This window comes from Seriola aureovittata, chromosome 23, assembly GCF_021018895.1.
Source record: "Seriola aureovittata isolate HTS-2021-v1 ecotype China chromosome 23, ASM2101889v1, whole genome shotgun sequence".
Taxonomy (NCBI): Eukaryota; Metazoa; Chordata; class Actinopteri; order Carangiformes; family Carangidae; genus Seriola; species Seriola aureovittata.
In genome coordinates, this window is record NC_079386.1 from 18,800,118 (window position 1) to 18,825,750 (window position 25,633).

Below are 25,633 nucleotides of genomic sequence, written 5' to 3' on the forward strand. Positions count from 1 at the left end.
TGCCATCTTTAAACAATCACTGACTCAGTTTTGTGGTTACATTTTTCACAATTTGTTGACGCTGCTATGAAGAGAAATCGACACTGTTGAGATCAAGATTATTATTCGGGGCTGCGATGCAACTGAGTACATGTACTCATGTACAAGTTTGAGGTATTTTTACTTTTACTTGAGTATTTCCTCTTTTTTTTTGCTGCTTTATACTTCTACTCCAACACAATTTAGAGGGAAATATTTCACTTTTGAAAAATATAATATTAACTAAATATTTGTTTATATTATATTATTTATTATAATTTATGTAATTTTCTACAATATATTTGACTTTTTTGTGCAATTTGAGCTAGTTTTCAAGTTGCCTATAGTTTGAAATATTTCAAGTAACGTTTTTTTAAACATTGTTAATTTACTGCTGAGTTTTGATGAGAAATAAAGTTAAAGACAAGTTTATGATTATATAATATACTTTATTATGTGATAGATTAAGTTATCTCAGCCTTAAAATCAAAAATCATATATACATATATTATAGCATCAATAAGGGAACTGGAAAAGTTAAATAAACAACTTGAGTAAAATATCACGAGCTTCGGTTCCGCGCACCGCCTTTGTTTTTTGTTTCTCGTCGGACAGCTTTTGTGGCTGCACAGAAACCTGGAACAACTCGGTCTCCACAAATGTGCGAAGGTGCTGTGCATCAAACCCCCCCTCCACCACCCCCCCCGTGAAAACAAATGAGCATGTTTTACTGGATGAAGAGGAGCAGCGGGGGCCCCGAGGCCCTCGGCGGCCTCGACATGTCTAAAGCCGAGATACTGAGAGGAATCGTCGGCGAGAAACTGACGACGGCCGCGCAGGAGATCTTAGCGGTGGTGGAGAGAACCGTAGCCGGGTATGAGGAGGAGGCTTCGGGTTTCAGGCAGGAGATCGCCCGGCAGAGGAGACAGCTGGAGGTTCTGCTGCAGCCGCGGGTCAAACTGGAGAGAAGAGGTCGGTGGATGAAAAACCCGACTCACAAACGTTTTGCCTTATTAAGACGTGGTGTTAAATTAAATTTAAAAAAACTGCTAATTTAAAGTTTCTTTGCTCTCAGACACGCCTCCTCAGTTCAGAGGACTTTGAGTTGAGGCTTATTCACATTTCCATGGCGTCATTTACAAATCGGCAAAACTCAATACACAAAATGTTGCGTTAGATTTTGTAAATTAAATCCGTTTTTTCCAATTGGTTAATTGGGCCTTATGTTCACTGTGACTGTCTCTCCTTCCAAGTTGTGATTTGTTGAACTAAGTTTATGCTAGTTTTAATTTTAATTTAAAGTGTCACCGACACGCCTCTTTAATTCTGAGGACCTTAAATTGAAGCTTATACAAATTTTCATAATGTAACTTACAATTAGGCTCGTAAATGCAAAGAAAAGGTTTATTAAATGTTGTAAGTTAAGTGAGTTTTCATGTTGGTTCAATCTGCATTACATCTAGTTCAGTTGTGTGTATGTAAAGTTTTTAATTAAATGAACGCCTTCATAATTCTTTTTTTCTTCATGATGTGATTTACAGTTTGGTGTGTATTGATGCACACATTTTGGAAATTAAATCAGTTTTCCCAATTTATTCAACAAATGGTTAATTTAAAGTTTCTTTGCTTTCAAACATGCAGATTTCAAAGTTCATAAAGTTAATGCTTACACAAATTTTCATGATGTGATTTAAATTTCGGGCTGTATCTACATAGAAAAAGTTGGTTCACAGACTTTCTATTATCTTACATTGAGTCACAAACGCTGTTTTGTCAAACTTAATTTAATAAAGGGTTAATTTAACGTTTCTTTGCTCACTGACAAACCACCAACAAAGTACATGAAGTGAACAGATTTTAATGAAGAGATTTACAATTTGGAAAGTGTTTACTTACAAAAAATGTTTGGTAAATTCATTATTCACAGTCAGTTTCTTGCGTGACTTTTGCTTATTTCATCAGTTTATAGAAATTCTCAAATCCACCTTTCTATTTTAGAGAAACTAATTTATCTTCTTATTGAAACCTCAAAGCCCTGATTCCAGATCTGGACAGCCATGATGTGGTTGTTGTAAGTGAGGGGGAAGAGGAGGAGGAGGAGGAGGAGGAGGAGGAGCACAGACAGCAGCCAGGTATGTCCTTACACTGAATGGGCGTGTATATATATATATATATATATATATATATATGTATATATATACGTGGACCTAACAGTGTACATAAATCAGCTCTGACAAATGCAGAATAATTTGATTTGGTTTGACTTTTCCTCAGAGTACAAATAAACATGTTATTATGTATTTATACATTACGTGCGTCAATATGCAGACGATGTGTTGTTGTTCATGCACGGATCATGGGGTTTTAAACTCTGCTTCTTCACACCCACAAATAAATCCAACAACTAAACAGGACTTTTGACTCATGCTCCACTTCCGTCCAGATGTGGAGGACACCGGGAGTCTGGGCCTCCTGTGGTTCGATGATGATGATGAGGGTGAAGACGAAGAGGAGCGGCCATCCATGCAAACGGCAATGAGCTGCAGACAGAAACGAGAAGATCTGCAGGACCCGGATTTTCAAATACCATCAAGGTTACAAATCCCAGTACTCTAATGAAAATGGTCAGCGTGGCCAAAAGTATGTGGACACCCTTTGCTGTTTTGGTCCCTTAGATCCAGTGAAGGGAAACCTAAATGCTGCAACATGTTATTCTGGAGATGGTTAATGACAGAGGAGGAGAGCACAGACACAAACTTTTCTTGAATCTTGATTTCATTTTATTTTTTTGCCAAAACGTAAAATATTTCCCTCTGAAATGAAGTAGAAATATAAAGTAGCACAATATGGAAATACCCAAGTAAAGTACCCAAATACTAGACGCCATGTCATCAACATGCTGCCGGTCTTCCTCCTCCAGGTCGTTTTCCCCCAGAGTTCGGTCTGACAGGAGGAAGCCCGGCAGACCTCGGATCAGTGACATGCAGACCCATCTGGATCTCAGGATCTGCATCCTGGAGGACTTGCAGAACGATGTGCTCTCGAAAAGCGGTTGGTCTCAAGCACTAGAGTTAGTCAATGAATCAATCAAGTGTATTGAGAGAAAAACAATCAAGACGATCAGTCTCAGTTTTTAGATCCATAAGCTCATGATGAATTCTCCTCTTTCCCAGTGTTTCAGAAGTGTCCAGTGCAGGAGCTGCAGTGTCCTCGTGGACTACAGGAGGCCGACTTCCTGGACCTGCTCAGATCTACCTTCCCTCAGCTGGCGGGCGATAAACCCTTTGACTTCTTCACTTCCGACAGAACCAGGAGACTCCAGCCTCTGAAGGTCACGACCCTGACCCCAGAGGAGATCTACAGGACCATCAGGTCCACGGGGGCGGGAAACTCAGCCCTCTACATCCGACTCAAGGTTCTGTGTTCTTGCATCTGTGTCTTTGTTTACCAAACCTTTTTGAATCCATCTGTTAACACAGCCAACATTTAGGATGAACCACAACCTTTATAGGCGCCCTAATGTAAATTTAGTCTTTAATGTGTAACTTATACATCAAAACAATCTGAATATCAACAACTGCAAACTTTTTTCAGCTGATAAAGACGGGGCAGGTTTTCCTGTCTAAAGTATTTTGCACTGACAGGGTGATATTTGTACAAGGCGGCAGTGTTTTACCTGTTTTCCGGGGCATTTGGATACCAGCAGGGTAATAAGGTGCGTCGGTGTTGAGTGAAAGTATCATTGGGGGACTTTTACAGACAGGACAGGACCCTCACCCCAGCAGCGAAGCCCTTCCTCTGCAGAGACCGGACGAAGCCGCCGGAGACTCTCCGTCCAGCTCGGCCTCGATGACGCCCGATCAAACCGACACGTACACGAGGTAACGAAGAACAGAAGAGAACTGAGCCTGATGACAGCGATGACGAATCTCCTCTCTGGTCACATGACAAACCACATGCTGTAGGTATTTAGTTTCCTGTCATTCGTTTTTCAGCTTGTTGTCTCCCAGTGATCGGTCTGAGAGGAGGAGGCGTGGCCGACCCCGGCTCGGTGAAGAACCCACCCACCACTACCTCCGGATCTGCATGCTGGAGGATTCCCAGTCAGACGTGGTCTCAAAAAATGGTAAATATGAAATATGTAAACTGACTCATCCCTCGCGTTTGTTGGTTTATTTTTCTAAATGTGTAACGAAGACACAAACTCCGTCCTCTGTTTCAGTGTTTACGAAATCCTCGGTCCAGGACCTGAGGTGTCCCCGTGGTCTGCAGGAGGCGGACTTCCTGGACCTGCTCAGGTCCACCTTCCCTCAGCTGGCTGGAGACAACAAACCCTTCGACGTGTTCAAGTCGGACCGGAGCCGGAGACTCCAGAGGCTCAGACTGAAGTCTGTGACTCCAGAGGAGATCTACAGGACCACCAAGTCCACCGGGGTCTCGAAGACCCTGCTCTACATCAGACTGAAGGTACTGTAGCGTCACTCTACAGATGTCCCACTGTGACACGAAGGATAAATTAAAAACGTTCATTTGTGAACAAACTCTTGTAGACAGGAGAGAAAGAGGAGGAGGAGGAGGAGCAGGGGGAGGAGGAGCTCAACCTTTTACCAAGAAACAATGATGAAGCCGACGAATCTCCGTCCTCTGTCGCCATGGTGATAAAAAGTGACGACGCCGGACTCGGTTCAAGGTGATTTACAAAGAGACAGAAAGTCAGGATTTATTGTTTTTAGTTGTTTTATTAAAACGACAGAAAAAAGTTTGTATTTATTGTTTATTTTTCCCTCGTTGATTTGAATGAAGAAAAAAAACTGTAAATTAAAAGTAATACAAACACCTTCCTGAAGGAGGAGTTACTGCAGGACTGTTCTTACACCTCGTCAGCCACTACCAAGGTAGCGGCTCCTCTTCCTGGTAACCATGACAACATGATGTTAAAACGGTAAAGAAAAATTACAATAGCAATGATAAATATTCACGCTGCATCTAAACAGTCAGTTTGATACAGATCAACGACAGTTTACACTCAGTTTTACCTACTAATAAACTGATAACACATATTTTACATTTATATATATAAATGTAAAATATATATACATTTAAATATATATATATATATATTTGTTTGTTTTAATAACTTTAACCATGAGAAGTTCTGGGTAGAAAACTTTAACTTTGATAAACAAACTTTGCTTAAAATTCGATATAAATGTTGTTTGATTTAATTTAATAAATCATGTTTTCGCTCAAATTCGCTCTGACTTTGTTGAAAACATCTCTGGTGGACGGTCACACTGTTTTAAATCGTAACTTTGGCATTTCTGTCTGCGTTTCTTACTGAGTCACGATTTCCGTCTAAGTGAGTTTTTGTGTTTAATATTCACTAAGACACTGACTGACCGTCGCTCTTGTGTCTTTACGTCTGGAGGATCTGTAGGTCGGAGCGACACTGATGGTGCTAACACACATTTTACCTTTATCAAAAATAAAAATGCAGCTCATGAGATTTGGATATTTATATATATTGAGATTTCGATTAATTGTTCCGCTCGAATCTTCAGTGTTGTGATTATCTTTAATAGAGTTGATGAAATGGTTTTAAGTTTGTGATTTTAAATTTTCACTTCACAGCGGCTCAGTTCAACATGATGGCACCAGAGTGGACGTTCGGCCCAGCAGCTCGACGTCACAACAACAACACAACGTGGAAACTGATGATGAAGATGCTGCTGAGAGCGACGTGGCGTCCGGAGACGACGACTGGAAACCAGATCCTGACCTGCAGTCGCCAAAGACGACGACGACGCCTTTGAGGAGGCGAGGGCGTCGAGCTTCTGTTGTGGAGAGGAGTAAAACGCCCTGTAAAGTCTGTGGAGTTTGGTACAGGATGCAGGGCAGCTTGATCAAACACGCCTGGAGCCACGTGGACGAGGCGCAGTGCGTCTGCGGCGTGTGCGGCGAGCGTTTCGAATCTGTGGAAGAGTTAAAGAGACATCTTAGAAAGTACCAAAAAACTCATGACTGTTCGTACTGTGGAAAATCTTTCTCCACCGTCGCCGGCCTCAACTGCCACACGACTCTGCACACGGGAGACCGGCCGTTCAAATGCGACGTCTGCAACAAAACCTTCGCTCACATGTCCAGCCTGAGCGTCCACCGCTGGGTCCACGTGGCGGACAAACCTCACAAGTGCGATGTTTGCCCCAAAGCGTTCGGTCTGAAGGCGCAGCTCAAAGCTCACAGCAAGGTGCACACGGGCAGAGACAGGTACCACTGCAACATCTGCGGGAAGTCCGTCTACGACCTGCGATCGTTAACCCGCCACAAGGCCACGCACTCGGGCGAGAGGCGGTACGGCTGCGAGGTTTGCGGGAAGCGTTTCAAAATCCTCGGCACGTTGAAGTCGCACGAGAAGATCCACACGGTGAGAGACAGGCCGTACCTCTGCCACATCTGCTGCAAGACCTTCCTCTCAAACTGCGGCCTGACGGCTCACATGAAGACGCACAGCAACGAGAGGCCGTTCATCTGCATCATCTGCAGCAAGGGCTTCATATCAAACGGCGAGCTGAAGGCCCACATGCGGGTCCACACGGGCGAGGCGCCGTACGGCTGCTCCGAGTGCGGCCGCTTCTTCAAACGCAAGACTCACCTGAACAACCACGTCAGGAGCCACTTAGGCATCAAGCTGTTCGTGTGCGGGGTTTGCGGGAAGGCGTGTTCTCGCCAAGAACACCTGACCGTCCACATGAGGACTCACAACGGTGAGCGACCGTACAAGTGTTCCCTCTGCGACAAGGCTTTTACTCAGAGCCACTGTCTGAAGACGCACATGAAGAGCCACCAGGCGGAAGAAAACCCGTTTCTGGATCCGTCCACGTCCTAAAAGACGCTTCATATCAGCCGCGTCCCAACTCAGGGGACGCATCCTTTGGAGGACGCGGTCTACGAAGTTCAGCCGTCGTAGACCGCGAAGGCCGAACCAAATGAGACGGTCTGGTCTGCGGAGGATTTTCACCTTCACCGTTGCATCACAAAGTACAGCTCCTGTCGCCTAGCAACCTTGACAACACGTCATTTCTTTCACAAAAACTTTTTTGTTTTAAACAGTTGTAATGTTGAACGGAGCTGAAACACAATTCTTACATTACACAGTGTAATTCTCAGACGGCGCACTGAATCTTGGGATACGTCGGTGTAGTCGCGCCGCTGTGATGCAGTCGGTCTTGAGATGAAGCCTCTGAAGGATGAAGCCCCTGAATCGGGACACAAAGCTGAACCCTGTCGGTCAAAGTGCCGAACACTGACACTCTTCTTTCGTTACTCTTCATGTAGACAAAGTTCTCGCGTACGGCTTCTCGTGTTTCAACATTTCACTTTTGTTAAAGGTGCTGTATCTAAGTTTTCTTTCTGGAAGCAGGTGTTATTAAAGGTGATAACAGGAGCTTCAGCCATCGTTGCGTTTACAAGTCAGGAAGTTACAATACGTCCTCTGAGCAGCTGCTTCTCCGTCCTCTAACTGACTGGACGCTACAGGGACTCAGAAAGTGGAATTACAAGACGTTTAATGCTGAACTCACATCGTCTCTTCCACACTGGTAAGTAGCTGTTAATGCTAATGCTAGCTCTGTAGCAATATCTAAAACTTACAAATAGCACCTTTAAATGAAAAGAAAATGTTTTTGTAAAAAAACATGTTCATATTCTTAGGTATTGTTTTGCTGTTGATGCAGAAATTCAGGTGTTGAAAAACGTCATACGACACTCGGTCACAGTTTTTGAAAAACAAAACAACAAAAGTGCTTCGATAAATAATCGATGAATCAACTGACAGAAAAAACAAAGAACATTTGTTTTGGTATTGAAAAATGTCAAATAATCATCCAGCCCTACTCGTGGGTTAAAATAAAAAATAAAATCAAAGAATTGCTGAAACAATCGATTAGTTGTGGAATCAATACCAAACTTCAGGTATCGTATTGGAAATGTGAAACAATAACCAGCCCTGCTTTTTTAAAAATAAAAAGGTAAACTAGATAAAAATGACTGGCACTACTAAGGAACATATGTAAACAAGCTATTACTGAAATTTGTTGTGGAATCAATACCAAAATTAAAAGCCCTTATTTAGAAATAAAATGGGAAACTAAACAAAATTTGCTAATAATCAATGATAATGACATAATTGATAATTACTAAGTGATAATTAATTATTCCATACAACAATTCTAAAAATTTAAGTATTGGCATTAGAATTTAAAGCTTTTGAGCGATTTCAAACCCTAATGAAAAACATACGTTAACAAGTCATTGATTAATTAACAAAACAAAATTAATTCAGTTTTAATAATTATTTGTTTTGGTACTGTTACTAAAATCTGACTTTTGAGCAAAATTGTTGCTTTTCTTTTATTTAATTTGGATTAAATAACTTTTGTTTCGACAAAACAATGTGACGTTTTATACAGTCAGTGGTTTGTGGAAAATAATCAACAAAAAAAGTGAAGTTTTAATGATTCCAACTTTTAAAAAGTCAGTTTAATGTAATAAATACTGTTATGATTCCAAACCTGTAGCTGTATGAACAAACGTTTTCTTCTGCTCTTAAACTTTTAGTTAATAAGTACCGTATCTATCAACTGTATAGATTGTGTTGTACTTAATGTTGTGTTTACTGCTTTCAGCTCATGTAAAAATCACTCAAACATAAAAACTTGTTAAACTTTGTTGTGTAGATGGTGAAGTTCAAGTCTGAAACTCTACAGCTGATATTTTTAGTGTTTCTTCGGGTACATTTGGATTAATTTGTTCAATGTTTCTTAATTCACATTCCATTGTAACTAATGTTGCATTCAGGGTGAGTGGGATATGGGACGCTTCCTCCAACCGAGTAAGTTAATTTCACTTAATCAGCCCTTGAACTCTGCAATAATTCCTCATTTGTAAACAGTTTGGTATTTTGATGAGAGTGCTTCCAAATCCCACGTGGTCCTGAATGCAGCATGTGGTGCCTTAAAGTGCATGCTTTCCTCAACAGGTATTATTAAACTTTTAACAGTGAATATCCTGGTTTTACATTTTTATGTCTGCAGCAAACTGAAGAGCAAACCGCTAACACGTACTTCACTATAAAAAAAAATGCGAGTCTGCTTGTTGCTATAGCAACTGTGACCATAATAAACTACATTCTGTAAAGAAAATGTAAATGCCGTTATCTTATTTTGTACAGCTCAACTCCTTAAGAAAAATAACTCACATTTATAACGTTTATGGGAAAGTAAGAAGCTTGTAAAGCATCAGCACATCCTTCGACTCCTTCAAACTGTAGATTTTTTACAGTGTTGAGATCCAAAGAACTAGCATTTGCCTCTTGTTTGTACCATCGTGTTGTTGTCGGTCATGGCAGCTCCAGCATGTCGTGTTCGGCAAGTATCCGTTGAGTTTGTGCGTGCACCAGCGCCAGGGCGTGGATGATGATGCGGAGCACGGGCGCAGCCTCTTGCTGCTCCTGGACACACACCAGCTGCAGGAAATACTGTCTGTCCGGTAGGGCGAGGAAGACGAGCTCGGCGGCCTGACGGAGCACCCAATGGTGGTGGGGGGCCAACGCCACCTTGTAGGCGTCTCTGAGGGAAGGAGACAAAAGACGGACTGAAGGTTTTACACCTTGACCAGGCGTAAGAATTGTCTTGTGGTATATTCGACGCTCTGTGACGAAGTCGTTACCTGCTCAGCTCCCCGGGCGTTTTGAACCGTCCATCTGCGTCCGGTCCTTCAGCCAAACCCTCCAACATCAGCTTCAACCACAGCAGAGATCGATGCAGCCTCAGCAGCGTTCTGCAGCCCGAATCTGTTCGCCGGGAGAAGTTGACCATGCCCGTTTTTAGCTCCGCCTCCACCATGGACCGAACCGACCGATACACCTCAAGAGGAAAAATCAGGAAACTCACTTCCAAACTATTTTTTTTAAATATCCAGACATGTTTTGTGACTCTCTTTTTTTTTTGACTCACCCCGGTTTTTAGTCCAAAAGATGCTGGAGTTTGTAGTCTAGAGTTGTCAGCAGGACCGCGATTCCCATGAGCCTCTGCACTGTGTTTGAGTGACAGGTCTCGTATCAGCACCACCTTTTCCTTCACCTTCTGAGAGAAGAAACTGACCATCGTCCCGAGAGACTCCATGAAACTGAAGAGGAGAAACGAGAGTCGAGGATTTTCATAATACAGTGTTTATGTGTTAGCATGTCATGCAAAGCTAATATGTCTATTATTATTATATTTAAAATAATATTTGAACGATAAACTTTCATTAATCAAATATCAAAGCATGAAAAATAACTGAAAATTCAAAATCAAGAAGTGCAAACTGAATTAAATAAAAGCTGCGTTACAGGATGTTTTAACAGGAAAAAAAAGGCTGAATTGAATAAGATCATATGACATGAAGTGTGTGTGTAATGTAAAATAAATGTGTGTACTTGAGGAGCTGGTCCCAGCCCTGCAGGTACGGCTCCAGCAGGATGTCGTCTTCGTCCGTCAGACTGGACTTTAAATGCAGCAGCAGACGCCAGGCCTGAAACGACTGGCCGGGACACTCCTTTATGAGGGGCAGGGCTCCACCAGGCTCCGCCCACTCCTCAGGGACCAATGAAGGCTTGGGCTGAAAGAGAAAAAATTTAAATAGTTTTTTATATATGATACTGTACATCACAATACATTTACTCCTTTATTTTATGATTAAATTATCTATATTTCTATACACGGTCAATAAAGTTCTGTGGTGTTCAAAGACCTTTTTGGAAAATTAGGACATTTTGTTCCAGATTTGCTTTTACGGTAAAATTTTGAATCTGGTTCAAGTTAAAGGTCCTGAAAACTTAGTTTCTAATATGTCTCAATGGTGTTAAAATAATTTATATTTAGTTAAGTTAAATATTGTGTTGTGTAATCTATGGTCCCCACAAGGATTGAAAAAACGTGTGTGTGTTAGTCTTACTGTTTGGTGGTAAAAAATCAAACATGGCTGCCAGGCGCTGCCACAGTCTCTGACTCCGCCCTGAGCTGAAGAGAAAGCAAATGAGTTTATAACTTCAAAGCGGGTCCAACTTTCATTATAGATCATTTATTAATACAATTTAATTTAAACTGAAGGAAAGAAAACAGCACAGTAGTTTAGATTCTGCTGTTTGAATAAAGACGTATCACTGTGTTTAAGTCTAATGTTTTGGTAATGTACTGTAATGACTTTGGAAATCCTCTCACTTTTACTTCCAGCGCCATCATCAGGTCGAACCTTGTCCAACACTACACTAACCTCATGCACATGTGATGTCAGTGGTTATTAGAGGAATAATCACTAATGATCTTTCAGTTTGGCAGAAAATCGTCCCATGACTGAGATATTAAATTACTCTTAATTAGCCAATACATGTAATACTTCTGTAACTAATCAAATTGTTAAACCAGAGATGAATGAACTTGTGGCTGTTGAGCTCCTCAGGGTCTAGAGGGATCCAGCCATTAATAAAACTTTATTAAGTTTTCTAAGTTTTTAATTAGTTGTCAAATAAGTGCAGTAGAGTAGAAGTTACAAGTAGCAACAAATGAAAATACTTTAGTAAAGTACAAGTATCTTAAAGCTGTAGTTGAGTAAATGTACTTAGTTACTTTCCACAACTGATTATGAGAGGTGGAGCCAAAATGGCCGACCAGTTTCAGAGACACTCACGTAGCCAGAAGGAGCTGATGAAGAGAAGCAGAGCCAACATGGCCGACAGCAGCAAGTAACGAAGCAGCATTGTCCGTCTGAGGAAAACCATGGCGACCACGACGTGCCCCAAAACACACAAATACACACTCGTTCCCTGTGACGCCTCACTCACACACGGGGGAAACCAAACACATTGTTTACAAGCTGTCACTGATCATCACATGCTCTCTCTCTCTCTCTTTTGTTGGGGTTAAAGGTTGTTTGCTCGATCCCTCCCACAGGTACAAACACACACACACACACACACATATCTCAGGACGACCTTCGCACTTGACCTTCGTCTTGCAGGAAGCTTAGCTCCGCCTGTTCTGTCACAAACAGAAATCTGATGCATTTGAGCTCTGACGGGACGTCCTGAAGCCTGGAGTGTGACTTTGTTCAGGGGCGCGTTCAGAAACATCTGAACTTGGCAAATTAATAAAAATTTATCAAGACTCACATTTAAAGCTCCGGTTCTCTGCAGTAATAAACATATTAACAGTTACTTTGTTTATGCAATATGATAAACTTGGTCATTCTGTGTCAGTACTAATTCTGTGTCTCTTTGTAGTTGGTAAATAGGTTTATAAAAGGTAGTCTCAACTGTATGTCACAGACAAGAACATCTTGTATTGTGCAATATTTATGGTTTTTAACAGCCTCTAACAAACAAAATTTCCAATAATTTTGAAAAGTAAATGTCACGCCTTGAAAGATGAGGCGAGTCCATGAGCAAGCAGGAAGTGAGAACATGACTTCAAGTGGTAAACTCTGTTGAAGAAAGTTGGAGGTTTTGCCATTTACTTTGGAGCACCATCTAGTGGACACTAGAGGAACTGACGCTTAAGACACTCCACACATTGTAATGTTCTTCAAGTCTGGTTCCACTGTTAGTACACCAGTTGATTTGTTGGTGAAAAAAAGATCTGGAAGCTTCATTTCTGAAGGAACAGTGCCCCCTGCTTGTTTCCCACTTTAGTACAATCTTGGAGGTTGTTCATTAATGACACAAAAGCCTCCGAACACTGAGGAGAACATGATTTATTGATGGTAAAATGACACGTAGCACCTGTAGGTTCTATAAAGATGTTGAAAGACACATGATGGATCCACTTTTTCATCAACAATTACAACACATTTGCAACTCTGACTGATTGATTGATTAATTGATTCATGTCTTTGGCGAATGAGTCGATGTGTTTTGTGCTTGTGCAAAAATATTTGTGCATACTTGTGTGTGCTTGTGCTTATTTTTAAGGTAAAGCTAAAGAATACTAATTTATAATAAGTAAGACTAAAGGTTTCTATGACAAGAGGTATAGCTTTTAAGGTAGAATAAGGATTTTCTTATAATCCTTATTGCTAATATTATTGGCTTAATGGTTGAAGGGTTTGTACGTAAAAGCAAAAGCTATGAATAAAGGGTTTGTTAGTGGAGACTAAGGGTTAATTTAAGGGGGAGTATTGAGCTTTGTTAAAGTGTAAATGGAGATGAACTTTTGAAGTTTGGGGAGATAAAGGATTGTCTTTAAAAAGTGCAAAACAGACTTAAATGTGGTGGGAAAAGGTGTTTGTGATCCATTTAAGAGGAATAAAGATCGTGTTTGGGGTTTCGTGAAGAGGTTCTGGCAGAATAAGGGACTGTGAGGGAAAGTTCAAGGTTTTGTCCTGATCCAGGATTATCGTACCACATTCCTGAACGGCCATTTCTTGTAACTAAGACATTTCAGTAACTGAACGACTCATTCAGTTTGATACTTGACGTTTTCTTCCACCTTTAAAGTTGGAGAGAGGATTTTCTACCATCCAGCGAGTTTATGTTTTTCAACATTATTGCCATAAAACAAACTTTCTGAGGTTCTGAGTGACTGAAATATCAGAGTTCTGGGACGGGTTCTGGTTAGAGGAGTGTTAAGTGTGTTTGAGCTGAATGATTAGTCGATTAATTGATGAACAGAAAATTGCTCTGCAACAATGTTGAGTTTCAACATATCATAAACTTAACCTACATCTGATGGACACCGCTCTTAACTCCACTTAAAAGCTGGTTTTACTACTGAATGAAAATGAAAAAGTTGAACATTACAACACGTTGGATTCAGCATGAATGTTATTATCTGTATTCATACGATTTTCACTTATCAGAGACCTGAAAAACAAAATATCCTTTTAACAAAAGAATAATTTCCATCTTTGAAATCTGTATTGGAAATTTTTGATGAGGCTTGTGATTATTTTACCAATTGATGGTTTATGAAATGTCAGAAAATATTGAAAAATCACAAATTCTCACAATTTCCTTAAGCCTGATGTGACGTCTTCAAACAGCGATTTGTTCAACAACTCAAAACACAAAGATGTTAGGTTAAGAAAAACGATTCATCGATTCGAATTTCATTAATCAACTAATCATTTCAGCACTAATATCACTTTTATATTTTATATAATATGGGCCAATTTGTTTCTAGATAACTTGATTTAACTGTTTAATTAATTAAAATATTCTTTAAAGGTTGTTGATACATGGAAATTAAATAAAACCAACAAAGTGTCTGAGCTTGGTTGTGCCATGTATTGCATGTATTAAGTCATGGGATGTCCTCATTACTCAAGCGTGACTTAATAAGCGTTGATAAACCTCCACATGCTTGAGGTCTTAACGGGCACTTGGAAATTATGGCAGTTATCGGAAATACGTCGCACAGGAAGGAACCTGACTGCTGTGAATATCCTAAAGGAGGGTCCTCGATGGACCCCTGGCTTTAGGATTAAGAAATGCATCATGTCACGTGGGTCCTCACAAGTATAGAAGTACAAACATTTACGTGTTAGTTTGTGGTCTTTGTGAGGACCTGTTTTAAACCATCAAAGTGAGGACGTTCCTGCACCATGAGATCCTCACTGCTTCACAGTACTGAACGAAGGTTAAGACTTAGGCAGTACAAATGTGTGTGTTGAGGTCAGCAGAATCCTTCAGCCTTAACCTGCAGGACGTCACACAGGCCGGGACGCTTCTGAAGAACCTGAAGAAGAACACACACATTAAGCTGCTACATGGTGAAACGTCTGCGACTGTTTTTATAAAGTATAACAAACACTCACCTTTAATGTGCTGAGGATTTCTCCAAACAGGTGCTGAGCTTCCTGAGTGTCCGCCTCCTCAAAGTAATCCGACACCGAGACCTCGACCATGATGGACCTGATATTGTCACACACACCTGCGCACACACACACACACACACACACACACACATGGAGGAGGCTGTATTAATCAGTCACATGTCAGAGTGATGATAATTAACTGTGTCCACAGGAAGCGTCAGTTCATCTCACTGTGGAAGTGCAGGATGGCCTGACCGCTGACAGGTGTGTGCGTCAGGATCAGCGTCTGCAGACTCTTCAGTCCGGCTCGACACAGCTCTATCGCCACCTGCAGGCCCATGTCGGTGATGCGCTCCAACTCCAACACCTGCAGGTGAGCACAGGTACGCACTGCAAGGAAAACACACACAGGTAAAAACTCTAATTGTGTTTCTCCTGTCCATCATTTTACACACTAAAATGTTTGTTTTTTAATCTTCTGAACTTTTATTTACTCGTAGCACTTTAAAAAAAATGATCTTATAAATACAAATAAAAAACTTCAAACGAAGGTGAGTAATTAGTAAGAATAGATGAATTAATAAAAATGGAGTTACATGCACTCTTTGAGAAACCTCCAATATTAAACATTATTAAAATGAAGAAAAACCTCTGAGGACACGACCAAAGAAACTTTTTTTTAAAATTACATTTAATTCTGTTTAATAAGTCGAATCAACTCTTACTCACTTTTGGAAAAGTCTGTGTCCCATTGTGTTTCTACTATTTGATTAATCTGTCGTTCATTCTTATGATGAAGTGATTAATTGTTTAATAATTTCTCTTAAATATTTGTGATATTTTAAACAAAACTATTGATGATTATTGTGATTCTTTTTTACTGTAATGTTTATGAAGTGTCCTCTTTCCAATATTCAACACAACATTACTAAGAGAATTTTCATTCACCAACAGAAACCAATCCCTGAGTCCCACAGCCGGCCCCGCCCACACTGAGTGACTGGAGGTGTGGCCAGCATCGACCAATCGTCTGCAGGCAGCGGTTTCCAAAACGAGTTGGTTGTTGGCTGAAGGAGAGAAAGGAAAACAGAGATGACACGTAATTAAAAAATGTATTTATGGTAAAATGTGAATTAACATAATTAAACTATATATACACACACACACACTGTGAGTGAATCTATACAGTGTGTGAGTGCACTGACCAGGGATGAGCCGGCGCCACCTGCAGGCTGCTGATGTTCCTGCAGCCAGCACCCAGGGCCCAGAGAACCTCCTGACCCAGAGGGTCTGATGAACTCCTGCATCACAGACAGGTAAAGAGTCAGACAGGTGATCAGTCAGTCAGGTAGACAGACAGGTAAAGAGAGTCACCTGTATGTGAGCATCTGCAGGTTCCTGCAGTAGCAGCTGGCCAACCACAGCGTCCTGTCAGTGAGGATGTGAGGACACTGAGACACAGACAGGTGGAGCAGACTGCCCCCTGCTGACCGCAGCAGAGCCTCCACCCCCGGCTCCACACTGCCCCTGAGAGACAGAACACACACCACCGGGTCAACTACAATACCCACAATGCACTTATGTTAACTCCTTCACTCCTCCTCTTAGACGACACCTGGACTCTCATTTGAAATTAGATGCCGTTACCTGGTGTTCCTGTGGTAATCCTCCCGCGCCTCGTCGGCTCGTCTGCCTCGTGGCTTCAGGTTGTTGAGAACCACAGACTGAGTCTGAGTGCACCACTGAGACAGGGTGGTCAGGAACTACACAAAACACACAACGTACAGAAAACTAGTTACTGCCTCCGGGCTGAAATCCCTCCGCCACTCGATTAAATTCAGCTTATGAAATATGAACCAAGTGTTTCCTGATGATAATAACACTGATGATGTTGATGATGAAGATGATGGCTACCTCGGTTGATACTCTGGCGTTCTCCAGCCGGAGGCGTGTCCAAACCGCTGGGTGCCTCGCGACGAACCGCCAATCGGAGCATACCTCGGCCGCGCACAGCAACGAGCGCGCGTCCAAATACGGGAAGACGCATAAAAGCCCCGCCCTCAGCCTCAAGGTGTCCGCCCCCAGCTGTCTGTCACCGTGATGACGGGAGGGGGTGGAGCGGAGGGAGGAGGGGATGTCTGAAAACACAGAACGCTTAGCAACAACCGCAGAGGAAAAGAAAAATTAGGAATGAGAATAAAAGAGAGTTTACCTGATCCAGGTGTGTGTGTCCTGGAGAAGACGAGCCTCCTCATCTCAATGCTGCTCCAACACCCCTCCTCTTCATCGTACTCCTCCTCTTCCTCCTCATCCTCCTCTTCCTCAGTGCTGTGATGACGACGGCTTCTTTTGTTCCACGTTCTCCCCCATTCCCCCTCCCCTACCCTGGAAACACAGAAGAAGAAAGACAAGACACTAATATGGTTGTTTAAGGCTTTTTAATTTGTTGTGAAACTATATTTATGAATATGACTATATATATATATATTCATAGTTTCACTGTTGTTTTTTGTAAAGATTGTGAATGGGGAAAAATATTTTTTGGGTCATGTGACCTGCAGTTCCAGCTATCACCACTATGCTAACATTTACCTTGTAGCCCAGCGAAGGTTTCATCAACTCAACGTTCAATATTTCAGAGTTTAAAACGAGACTCTTCAATTGTAAATTAAAATATAAAAGCAATTGACTGAATGAAAGGTTTATCAACAGGTCTATCAACCAGAGACACTGTATTTATTACTTATCTTACACACCAGAATCTCTCTCTTCTATTCTCTTGTCGAGTCCAGAGCGGAGGGTAATGAGGGGGGTGGAGATGGCCCAACCCACCCTCACAGTCCCACCCCCCCGACCCCAGAGACAAGGTCCGCATACGTCCGGTCAGACCGCTGGGAGGCAAAGACACACACAGAAGAATGAAACCATAAAGCCCATGAACATATAAACACTACGGCTCCAGTAACTGTCTCTATCACAGACATTAGAAATCAGTCAGTTATAACGGTACAATAAGGTTTGATCAAAGATTCTCATGAATCCTCCAAAATGATGAGAAAGAGAATTAAATCTGATGATAAAAATGTACTGGTCATTTTAAAACATGCTTTCAGGTGTCAGGTACCTGTAGTGATGGTCGCTGTACAGCTGCTCCCCCAGTCTGCAGGAGCCTGAAACACTGTAACTCCTCTGGGAGAGGAGGAGGAGGAGGAGGAGGAGGAGGACGATGAAGACCAAGGATGAGAGGAGGAGGAGGAGGATGAAGACCAAGGATGAGAGGAGGAGGAGGAGGATGAAGACCGAGGATGAGAGGAGGAGGAGGATGAAGACCAAGGATGAGAGGAGGAGGAGGAGGAGGATGGAGACCAAGGATGAGAGGAGGAGGAGGAGGATGAAGACCGAGGATGAGAGGAGGAGGAGGATGAAGACCAAGGATGAGAGGAGGAGGAAGGAGGAGGAGGAGGAGCATGAAGACCAAGGATGAGAGGAGGAGGAAGGAGGAGGAGGAGGAGCATGAAGACCAAGGATGAGAGGAGGAGGAGGAGGATGAAGACCGAGGATGAGAGAAGGAGGATGAAGACCAAGGATGAGAAGAGGAGGAGGATGGAGACCAAGGATGAGAGGAGGAGGAGGATGAAGACCAAGGATGAGAGGAGGAGGAGGAGGAGGAGGAGGAGGAGCATGAAGACCAAGGACGAGAGGAGGAGGATGATGAAGACCAAGGATGAGAGGAAGAGGAGGAGGAGGAGGAGGAGCATGAAGACCAAGGATGAGAGGAAGAGGAGGAGGAGGAGGAGGAGGAGGAGCATGAAGACCAAGGATGAGAGGAGGAGGAGGAGGAGGAAGGAGGAGGAGGAGGAGGAGCATGAAGACCAAGGACGAGAGGAGGAGGATGATGAAGACCAAGGATGAGAGGAAGAGGAGGAGGAGGAGGAGGAGCATGAAGACCAAGGATGAGAGGAAGAGGAGGAGGAGGAGGAGGAGTGGACAAAAGAGAAAGAAGAGGTAATGAAAGAGTGAAGATTTTCCAGCATCTGGCACAAATAACTTATACCAACTATGGATATACATCACTTACATGTTTTGTAACATTAACTTGTGTCAATAAAGTTTTGTTAAGTGGATTCCTCTCGTTCGTTCGAAACGAGACATTTAGGTTTTTTTTCCTCACCCGGTTGCCGATGGTTCCCTGCATCTTGCTCACAATGTCGTCGGTGCTTCCGTCCAGACTCCGCCCCCCCCGGCCCAGTACAGGTGTGTATACCTGTGTGAGCGCGTACGGGTCGACGTACACGTCCGTGTGAGCGTATCTGTCGCTGTGGTGTGTGAAGCGGTTGTGATGTGTGTGTGAGCTGAGCTGCAGTAACTGTCTCTCTGCGCGGTCGGCTCGCTCCAACAACGTCTCGATGAACACCTGGAAAACAACAACAATAACAACAACAACAATAATAATAATAATAATAATAATAATAATGAAGGTGTATAAATCTTATCTTAGATAAATTAGACACTGACTCAGACAGAGTGACAAAAGAGCAGCAGGAAAGGATTCAGTGAAGGAGAAATTACAAGAAACAAAAAGTTGTTTCTTTAACTTCAACTAATCGGGTTCAGTTTTCTACTGGAAGAATCATTTTTTTACTGCATCACATCTGCAACCTGAAGCTAACATGAACCAAACACTCTGTTCTTTTAAACTGAAGTTTTAATTTACCACTAAATACAAAACACGAGCCTCTAAACCTAAATCGGTTAGCTAACCTGACAAAGCAAAACATTTTAACCACCAAACTTAAGTGATAGTAAACTACAATTCAGTCGTTTACGTGACATGAACCAAACAAATAGTAAAAAACTATTAGCCACAAAACCAGCTACTCAATCCACACCGCTAACACCGCTGTTAAATGGTTTAGCTAACCGCTACCATGTTTTAGCCACTGAACCCAGTGGGCTAACCTGATAGCCACGAAACAGGTAACTCAACCAACACAGGTGTAGCTGTTAAATGATAAAGCTAACCACTTCCATGTTTTAGCCACTGAACTGAATGAGTAGCTAACCTGAAGAAATGTCGTAGCCCCTAAAGTGAACAGCTAGCAACAGCTAGCAACAGCTAGCAGCTAGCCGCATAAAGCAACAAAAAAGCAGTTTGTCTTTGTTATTTAGAATCATCAGTAAAACCAAACAATCGCTTTAATAGATTTTAGATAAATAGATTTTTAGCGCCACCTGCAGTCTGGTTTTGGCCTCTGCTTCTTTCTCTGCTGTGTCCCTCAGAAAACGCTCAATGTCCACCATCTCCCTGCAAACACACACACACACACACACACACACACACACACACACACACACATATTACATATATTCAAAGAAGTCACAGAGGATTCTGTGATTGGCATTTTCTCGATTAATTGATTAATTGAAAATAAACATTAGTTACAGCCCTAATAGGATTTATTGCAATGCTGTTGTATTCACTGTGACTATTATATAAGATTGTCTGGTATCGTTTTTGTCTCCGTCCCCTAACAGGGATTTAGATGCAGATAATTAAGTCACATGAAAAAACACACAAACAGCATTAAAAAATAAACAACATTATGCAGATAAATGAAGCCACAGAAACACAGTGTGTCCTCACAAAAACAAGCACACACACCCTCGGGGCTGCAATGCCTCACTGTCATCTTATATTAATCATCACAGGAAACCACAGCTGAGTGTGTGTGTGTGTGTGTTTGTGTGTGTGTGTGTGTGTGTGTGTAGTGAGGCAGACTAAACATGACGTGTCCTCTGTCTGTGCATCGTGTTGCATTTCTCTGTTCAGTACATTGTGTTTCAAACACTCTGCATTACATGATCCCTGATTCCACAGTGTATTTTAAATAATATAAATAATAATTCATCTTTCAGTAACAAAGACTAGAAATATTAAAGTCCCTTTCTACTGTATTTTAACCATTAAATAAATATGGCTGCACTATAACAGACAAGTATCTCACTGACCCTGTCTCATATAGAAATGTCATATATTCAGTTTAGTGTCACGTGTGACAAAGAACATCATCAAATATCTGAGAAGCTCGAAGAAAATCTGAATCTTTGGAAATACTGACTGTTGTCGTTCATTCAGCTCCTTCTCTTTTCCGTGCAGATCTCTCTTTAATCGCTGCATCATCTCCATGGCAGCTGAGACCTGATAGAAATAAATCTCTTAAAACTCCAAAAATCAATAAATTACGTCATGTATTTAAAATGTCATGTCGGTAAAATTATGTTTAAAAGCAGGTGAAATGGATATTTTCTCTAAAATACTGATACTATGGCATCATTTTAGCATCTCAGCTCCACCCACCTGTCTGGACAGGTACGCCGCCCTCTCCTCCACTTCCTGTTTCTCACTTCTCAGTCGCTCCCCCTCCCACCTCTCCCGCTCTAGCTCCGCCTCTCTCCTCTGTAGCGCCACCCTCAGCCGACCCATGCGGCGGTTGACCCTCTCCTCCACCTCCGCGAACATCCGGGCGATCTTACGGTCCAGCCCGAGCCCCAGTCGCTCCTCCAGCCCGATGCCCACCGACAGCCCAAACTCCAGGACCCCCACTTCGCCAACGTTCTTCCCAGGAAAAGGCTCCAGAGAGCCGGGGAGGGCCAGAGCGGTGGAGGGGGTCTGTGGATGTCCTGTGGAGGCGGGAAGAGCGCGATCTGAAGAGCCAAACATTTCCCTGAGCAGCTGGATGGAGGCGGACGACGAGGCGAGATCCAGGCAGGCCAGCTGCAGGGGGAAGCTGTGGGGCTCCGTGCCCAGAGAGGAGCCCTGTCTTTGGGATACAGCAGGGCCGGGGAGCGGGAGGAGGACACCTGGTCTGGAGCTTCGAACCCGAGCCTGAAATGTAAGATACAGTTAATGCTGAGCTGGCTGTGTGTGGTCAGACTAAAGGTCCAGTCGCTCCAGCAGTTTAAACAACAAGACTAGTTCATCTCAAAAGGAATCTGCACAAAGTAAATCTGGGTGATCATGATAAAAGTCCAAGGTGACATCTTTAAATTACCTTAAATTTACTGTGATATAAAACAGAAGAAACAGAAGATCTGTAGCGTTGTGGTTTGGGCTGTTGGTTGGGTAAAACCACACATTTGAAGACCTCACAAAAAATTCACCAGTGAATGAAGAGATAAATAATCATCATGATGTATGAATCACCTGCGACAGCACCAGCAGGGTCTCGTAGGTGTGTCGGCCGACCAGGTGAGCCTGGAGCTCAGGTACAGACAAGAAACGAAACTTGTCACCACAGCGAGGACAAAAGTAGGGCAGCTCCGAGGAAGAGGAGGGGGAGGAGGAGGAAGACATGATTCACCAGGGAGCTGCAGACCTGGAAGATGAAACAGGAGCACGTCAGAAAACAAAGGAGACACTGCAGCAGAGATCCTAACTGGTAGTAGAAGAAGAAATACTCCAAACGTATTCCTTCTGCAGGCAGAGAATGAGAATGAGTAAACCTGAGGAGAAACTGGGTCAGTGTGTGTGTGTGTGTGTGTGTGTGTGTGTGTGTGTGTGTGTGTGTGTGTGTGTGTGTGCTACATAATTGATTTTTTTGAAGATAAAAATTTGATGAGACTGAAACCTGCAGATTTTAAAAGAGCAAAATGTTTGTGAGAGTTTAAGGACGAGTCCGTCGGACTGACACGTCCCGCTATGATCCCACAGGAGGGAGGCGGAGCTCGTCGCCTGCTGGATGTGACATTAGCGGGACGTGTGTGCGAGTGTTTCCCTGTGATGCTAATTGCTAAGTGAAGCGTGCACCCTCCCCCCCGCTGACTGTATCCTCTGGTCAACCCCATGCAGAGGAATTTTAAATATGGATGAATGAGCAGGAAGAAAGAAATGTCTGGGGTGTGGACTCCCTCTCCACGTCATACAGTAGATATTTAAACCCTCAGTTTCTGTCATTGATATGTCAATTAAAGAGCTCAGACACAGGTTATTTCTTCTGGAGGCAGTTCTGCACGAGGAATTATCCGAATAAAACAGCTGTTTACGGCTTTCTCTGTTTTACGGCAGCTTCAATACAACTTTCTTGGTCGGAGACTTTAAAGTGGGACGTCCTGGTCCTGACCTTGAATGGTCCAGTACAGACCTGAAACAACTCATCAATTAGTGACGTCCAGAAAATGATTTGTAAACTATTTTAATAATCAGTTAATCATTTGTTGATTTGTTCCAGATCAGATTTGTGAGAATTACTTGCTCTTTTTCATCATTTTTAAAAGTAATTTATGTATCACATGTATTTTATATTTCTTATCTTTTCGTTTTTAAAATCTAATTTTACAAACTAAAATCATTCATTGAGAAAATAACCAGATTTCCTAAAATATAAAAATAGCTTTCTTTTGACCAAATTAAAGGTTTTGTTCAGCACAGATAAATGATGAAAATGCTCATACATGTTGTTCTGGAGGACATTTATCAACATTTAGTTTTAATTATAAACTGGATTAAAACTAGTGCATGAAAACAGGAAGATCAGTGTCGGACTGCAGGTGGAACAAGCACATTATTTCAATTTCTGAGAATTTTGTATTTTGGTGAAAATAAATCAGCTTCAATGAGAAGAAGCTGAACATAGTTATCTCAGCAATGTGATTTATTTTAGCTAACAGCTAATAGCTATTTTAACAAATGATAATAAAACTGTACTTAGATCATTAACGATCGATTAATCAGTTGAAAGATAATTAATCATTAACTATTTTAATTCTTTAAGCAGAAACTGAAAACTCATATTTTCCAGCTTTGGACTGTTGTTTGGACAAAACAAAACATTTGACGTCACCACTGTGAGAAATGTTTACTGGCATTTTTTAAACGATTTTCTTACATTTTGTACATAAACTGATTAATCGATTAATAGAGAAAATAATCCTCAGATCAATCAATAATGAAAATAATCATTAGCAAAGTCTTGATCGAAGATAAACACCTTAAATCCTTCAGTAAATAAAACTCTTACCTGTACGGGACCGTAATCTGGTGCGTCACGCTGTCAGCTTCATGCTAAAAATCCGTTGCCATGGTTTCCCGGCTTCCCGCTCTGGATTTCATTCCATGCTCGTGCGGCGGCGGATCGATCCTCTCAGTCCGGTACCGTAACGGTCTCCTGCAGGAGGAGCAGCGGCGGGAAACGCTGACCTGTGTATGTGTGAGTATGTGTGATTATGTGTGTGTTCCAACCGCCGCCCCGCGCGCACCGTCCCCTCCCGGCGTCTCGGCGTGCAGCTGCCGCGTGCTGCTCCTGACGTAAGAGCCGCGTGACGTGTCAGAGCTGATGTGGAGATGATGGCGGACTGCTTCATTAATTAATAATTCATGTTTTGAGACACTAAAACTCAAGAACTCCGTTTTACACCTTCACGGTCCTCTGGGAAAAACAAACTGTCGTTCCGGATTAATAACATGGAAACATCATTGACGGTTTTTCACAGAACAAACGACCGGAATTTACGTAACGACGTCATTACAACAATTAAATCATATTTTACATTTAAAGGTTTCAGCTTTTGAGAAGAACTTGAAACTTTCAAGACTAAATCTGGACGAAATTAAAGTGTAAAAAGACACGTGAATACATCACAGTATATTTGTTCTATTGTTATTACTAATTAATAATAATATTGATTTAAATTAATAATTTGCATATATGATAAAATAAATTATAATAATTATTAATCTATGTATTTATTTTTCGAAAATAATATAATATATATTTAAGCAGCTGGAACGTCGATGCATTTGGATTAATAATGTAATCAGTCAGAGAAGATGAGTTTCTACACCAGGACTTTTACTTTCAGTACTTGTAGTTCATTTAGCTGATAATACTTTTTAATTTTACTTGTATTGCAGTATTTTACATTGTGGTATTCGTCCTTCCATGTAAATAAAGATTCTGAGTGACTTTCCCATCACTGGTAACTTGTTACTGTATAAAACCAACAACACAGAGTAAAAATATTCCATTACAAGTAAAAGTAAAGTAAAGGTTTGTATCAGCAGACAAATAGTTCACATCGATCCTTTTAACCTTTTAGCTGCTAGAGTTTTATCTTTTACATTTAATTTGTATTGTGCAACGATCAGTTCAATGATAGCAACAAAAAACAGAAATGCTGACAGAAGTCTAAAGAGTGAAAACTTACTTGTTCCTCAGAGTTGTTGTGGTAGAAGCTGGAGGACTTGCAGTGCTGGCTGGTGACCACTGGAGGGCGCCAAGAGTCTGCAGAGAACAGGAAGTGTTGACTGATGTCCAGGTTTCCTGAGACTCGAACCATCGAGTGATGTTTGTTATTCCTCTTTGACGTAAACAACTGTTTACAGTTACTGTTAAAGCACTTTGTTTTCATTAAATGATGAAGATGATGATGATGATGGTGACTATAATGAAGATGATGATGAAGAAGATTAAGATGATCAATGACAGCAGTGACAGTAATGGCTGCTGTTTGTTTATAATGATGAAGATGATGATGAAGATGACAGTGATGAAGATCACAGTAATGGCTGCCGTATTTGTCTGTCTTCACTGGTGAAAATAAAACTGGAGGAAACTTGAGTCTCTGGGCTGCTGTTACCTTGGCAACGCAGCCTTCACAGTTCATAAAACTGGACAAACTGTTACACTGACAGAACTAATGGGACCGTTTGTTGCCTGGCAACAGCAGCCTGTTGATAAATGTCACAGGAAGTACAGAAAAGTCTGTG

General features: G+C 41.9%; 3 protein-coding genes across 7 annotated transcripts; 1 reads left to right on the plus strand and 2 right to left on the minus strand.

Annotated features, from left to right (window-relative positions):
• The first annotated feature begins 296 nt into the window (after positions 1-296).
• On the plus strand, positions 297-9,080 carry LOC130164255 (zinc finger protein 502-like). Its single transcript, XM_056368871.1, has 10 exons — positions 297-990; positions 2,052-2,150; positions 2,462-2,612; positions 2,939-3,069; positions 3,192-3,433; positions 3,778-3,899; positions 4,014-4,144; positions 4,241-4,485; positions 4,569-4,708; positions 5,650-9,080. The coding sequence occupies exons 1-10, from the start codon at positions 735-737 to the stop codon at positions 6,902-6,904; spliced, it is 2,772 nt and encodes a 923-aa protein (XP_056224846.1). The 5' UTR covers positions 297-734; the 3' UTR covers positions 6,905-9,080.
• On the minus strand, positions 2,423-12,654 carry LOC130164307 (ceramide-1-phosphate transfer protein-like). Of its 4 annotated transcripts, none has more exons than XM_056368965.1 (6): positions 11,746-12,654; positions 11,014-11,078; positions 10,496-10,677; positions 9,745-10,203; positions 9,399-9,644; positions 2,423-2,558 (listed from the first exon to the last, which is right to left on the minus strand). In XM_056368965.1, the coding sequence occupies exons 1-5, from the start codon at positions 11,834-11,836 to the stop codon at positions 9,416-9,418; spliced, it is 1,026 nt and encodes a 341-aa protein (XP_056224940.1). In that variant the 5' UTR covers positions 11,837-12,654; the 3' UTR covers positions 2,423-2,558; positions 9,399-9,415. The 4 variants fall into 4 exon arrangements, with proteins under 4 accessions (XP_056224940.1, XP_056224939.1, XP_056224941.1 ...); XM_056368964.1 differs by lacking the exon at positions 2,423-2,558 and adding an exon at positions 5,856-5,990; XM_056368966.1 differs by lacking the exon at positions 2,423-2,558 and having other exon boundaries at positions 7,108-9,644; positions 9,745-9,941; positions 10,032-10,203.
• Positions 12,655-12,789: 135 nt separating this feature from the next.
• Positions 12,790-25,499, minus strand: LOC130164263 (F-box only protein 41-like). Of its 2 annotated transcripts, none has more exons than XM_056368880.1 (17): positions 25,072-25,499; positions 22,073-22,244; positions 21,227-21,754; positions 20,988-21,067; positions 20,101-20,173; positions 19,040-19,282; positions 17,993-18,057; positions 17,625-17,759; positions 17,081-17,253; positions 16,783-17,006; positions 16,516-16,631; positions 16,243-16,395; positions 16,074-16,169; positions 15,817-15,935; positions 15,100-15,258; positions 14,869-14,984; positions 12,790-14,789 (listed from the first exon to the last, which is right to left on the minus strand). In XM_056368880.1, the coding sequence occupies exons 2-17, from the start codon at positions 22,220-22,222 to the stop codon at positions 14,727-14,729; spliced, it is 2,493 nt and encodes an 830-aa protein (XP_056224855.1). In that variant the 5' UTR covers positions 22,223-22,244; positions 25,072-25,499; the 3' UTR covers positions 12,790-14,726. The 2 variants fall into 2 exon arrangements, with proteins under 2 accessions (XP_056224855.1, XP_056224854.1); XM_056368879.1 differs by having other exon boundaries at positions 23,886-25,499.
• Positions 25,500-25,633: the final 134 nt, after the last annotated feature.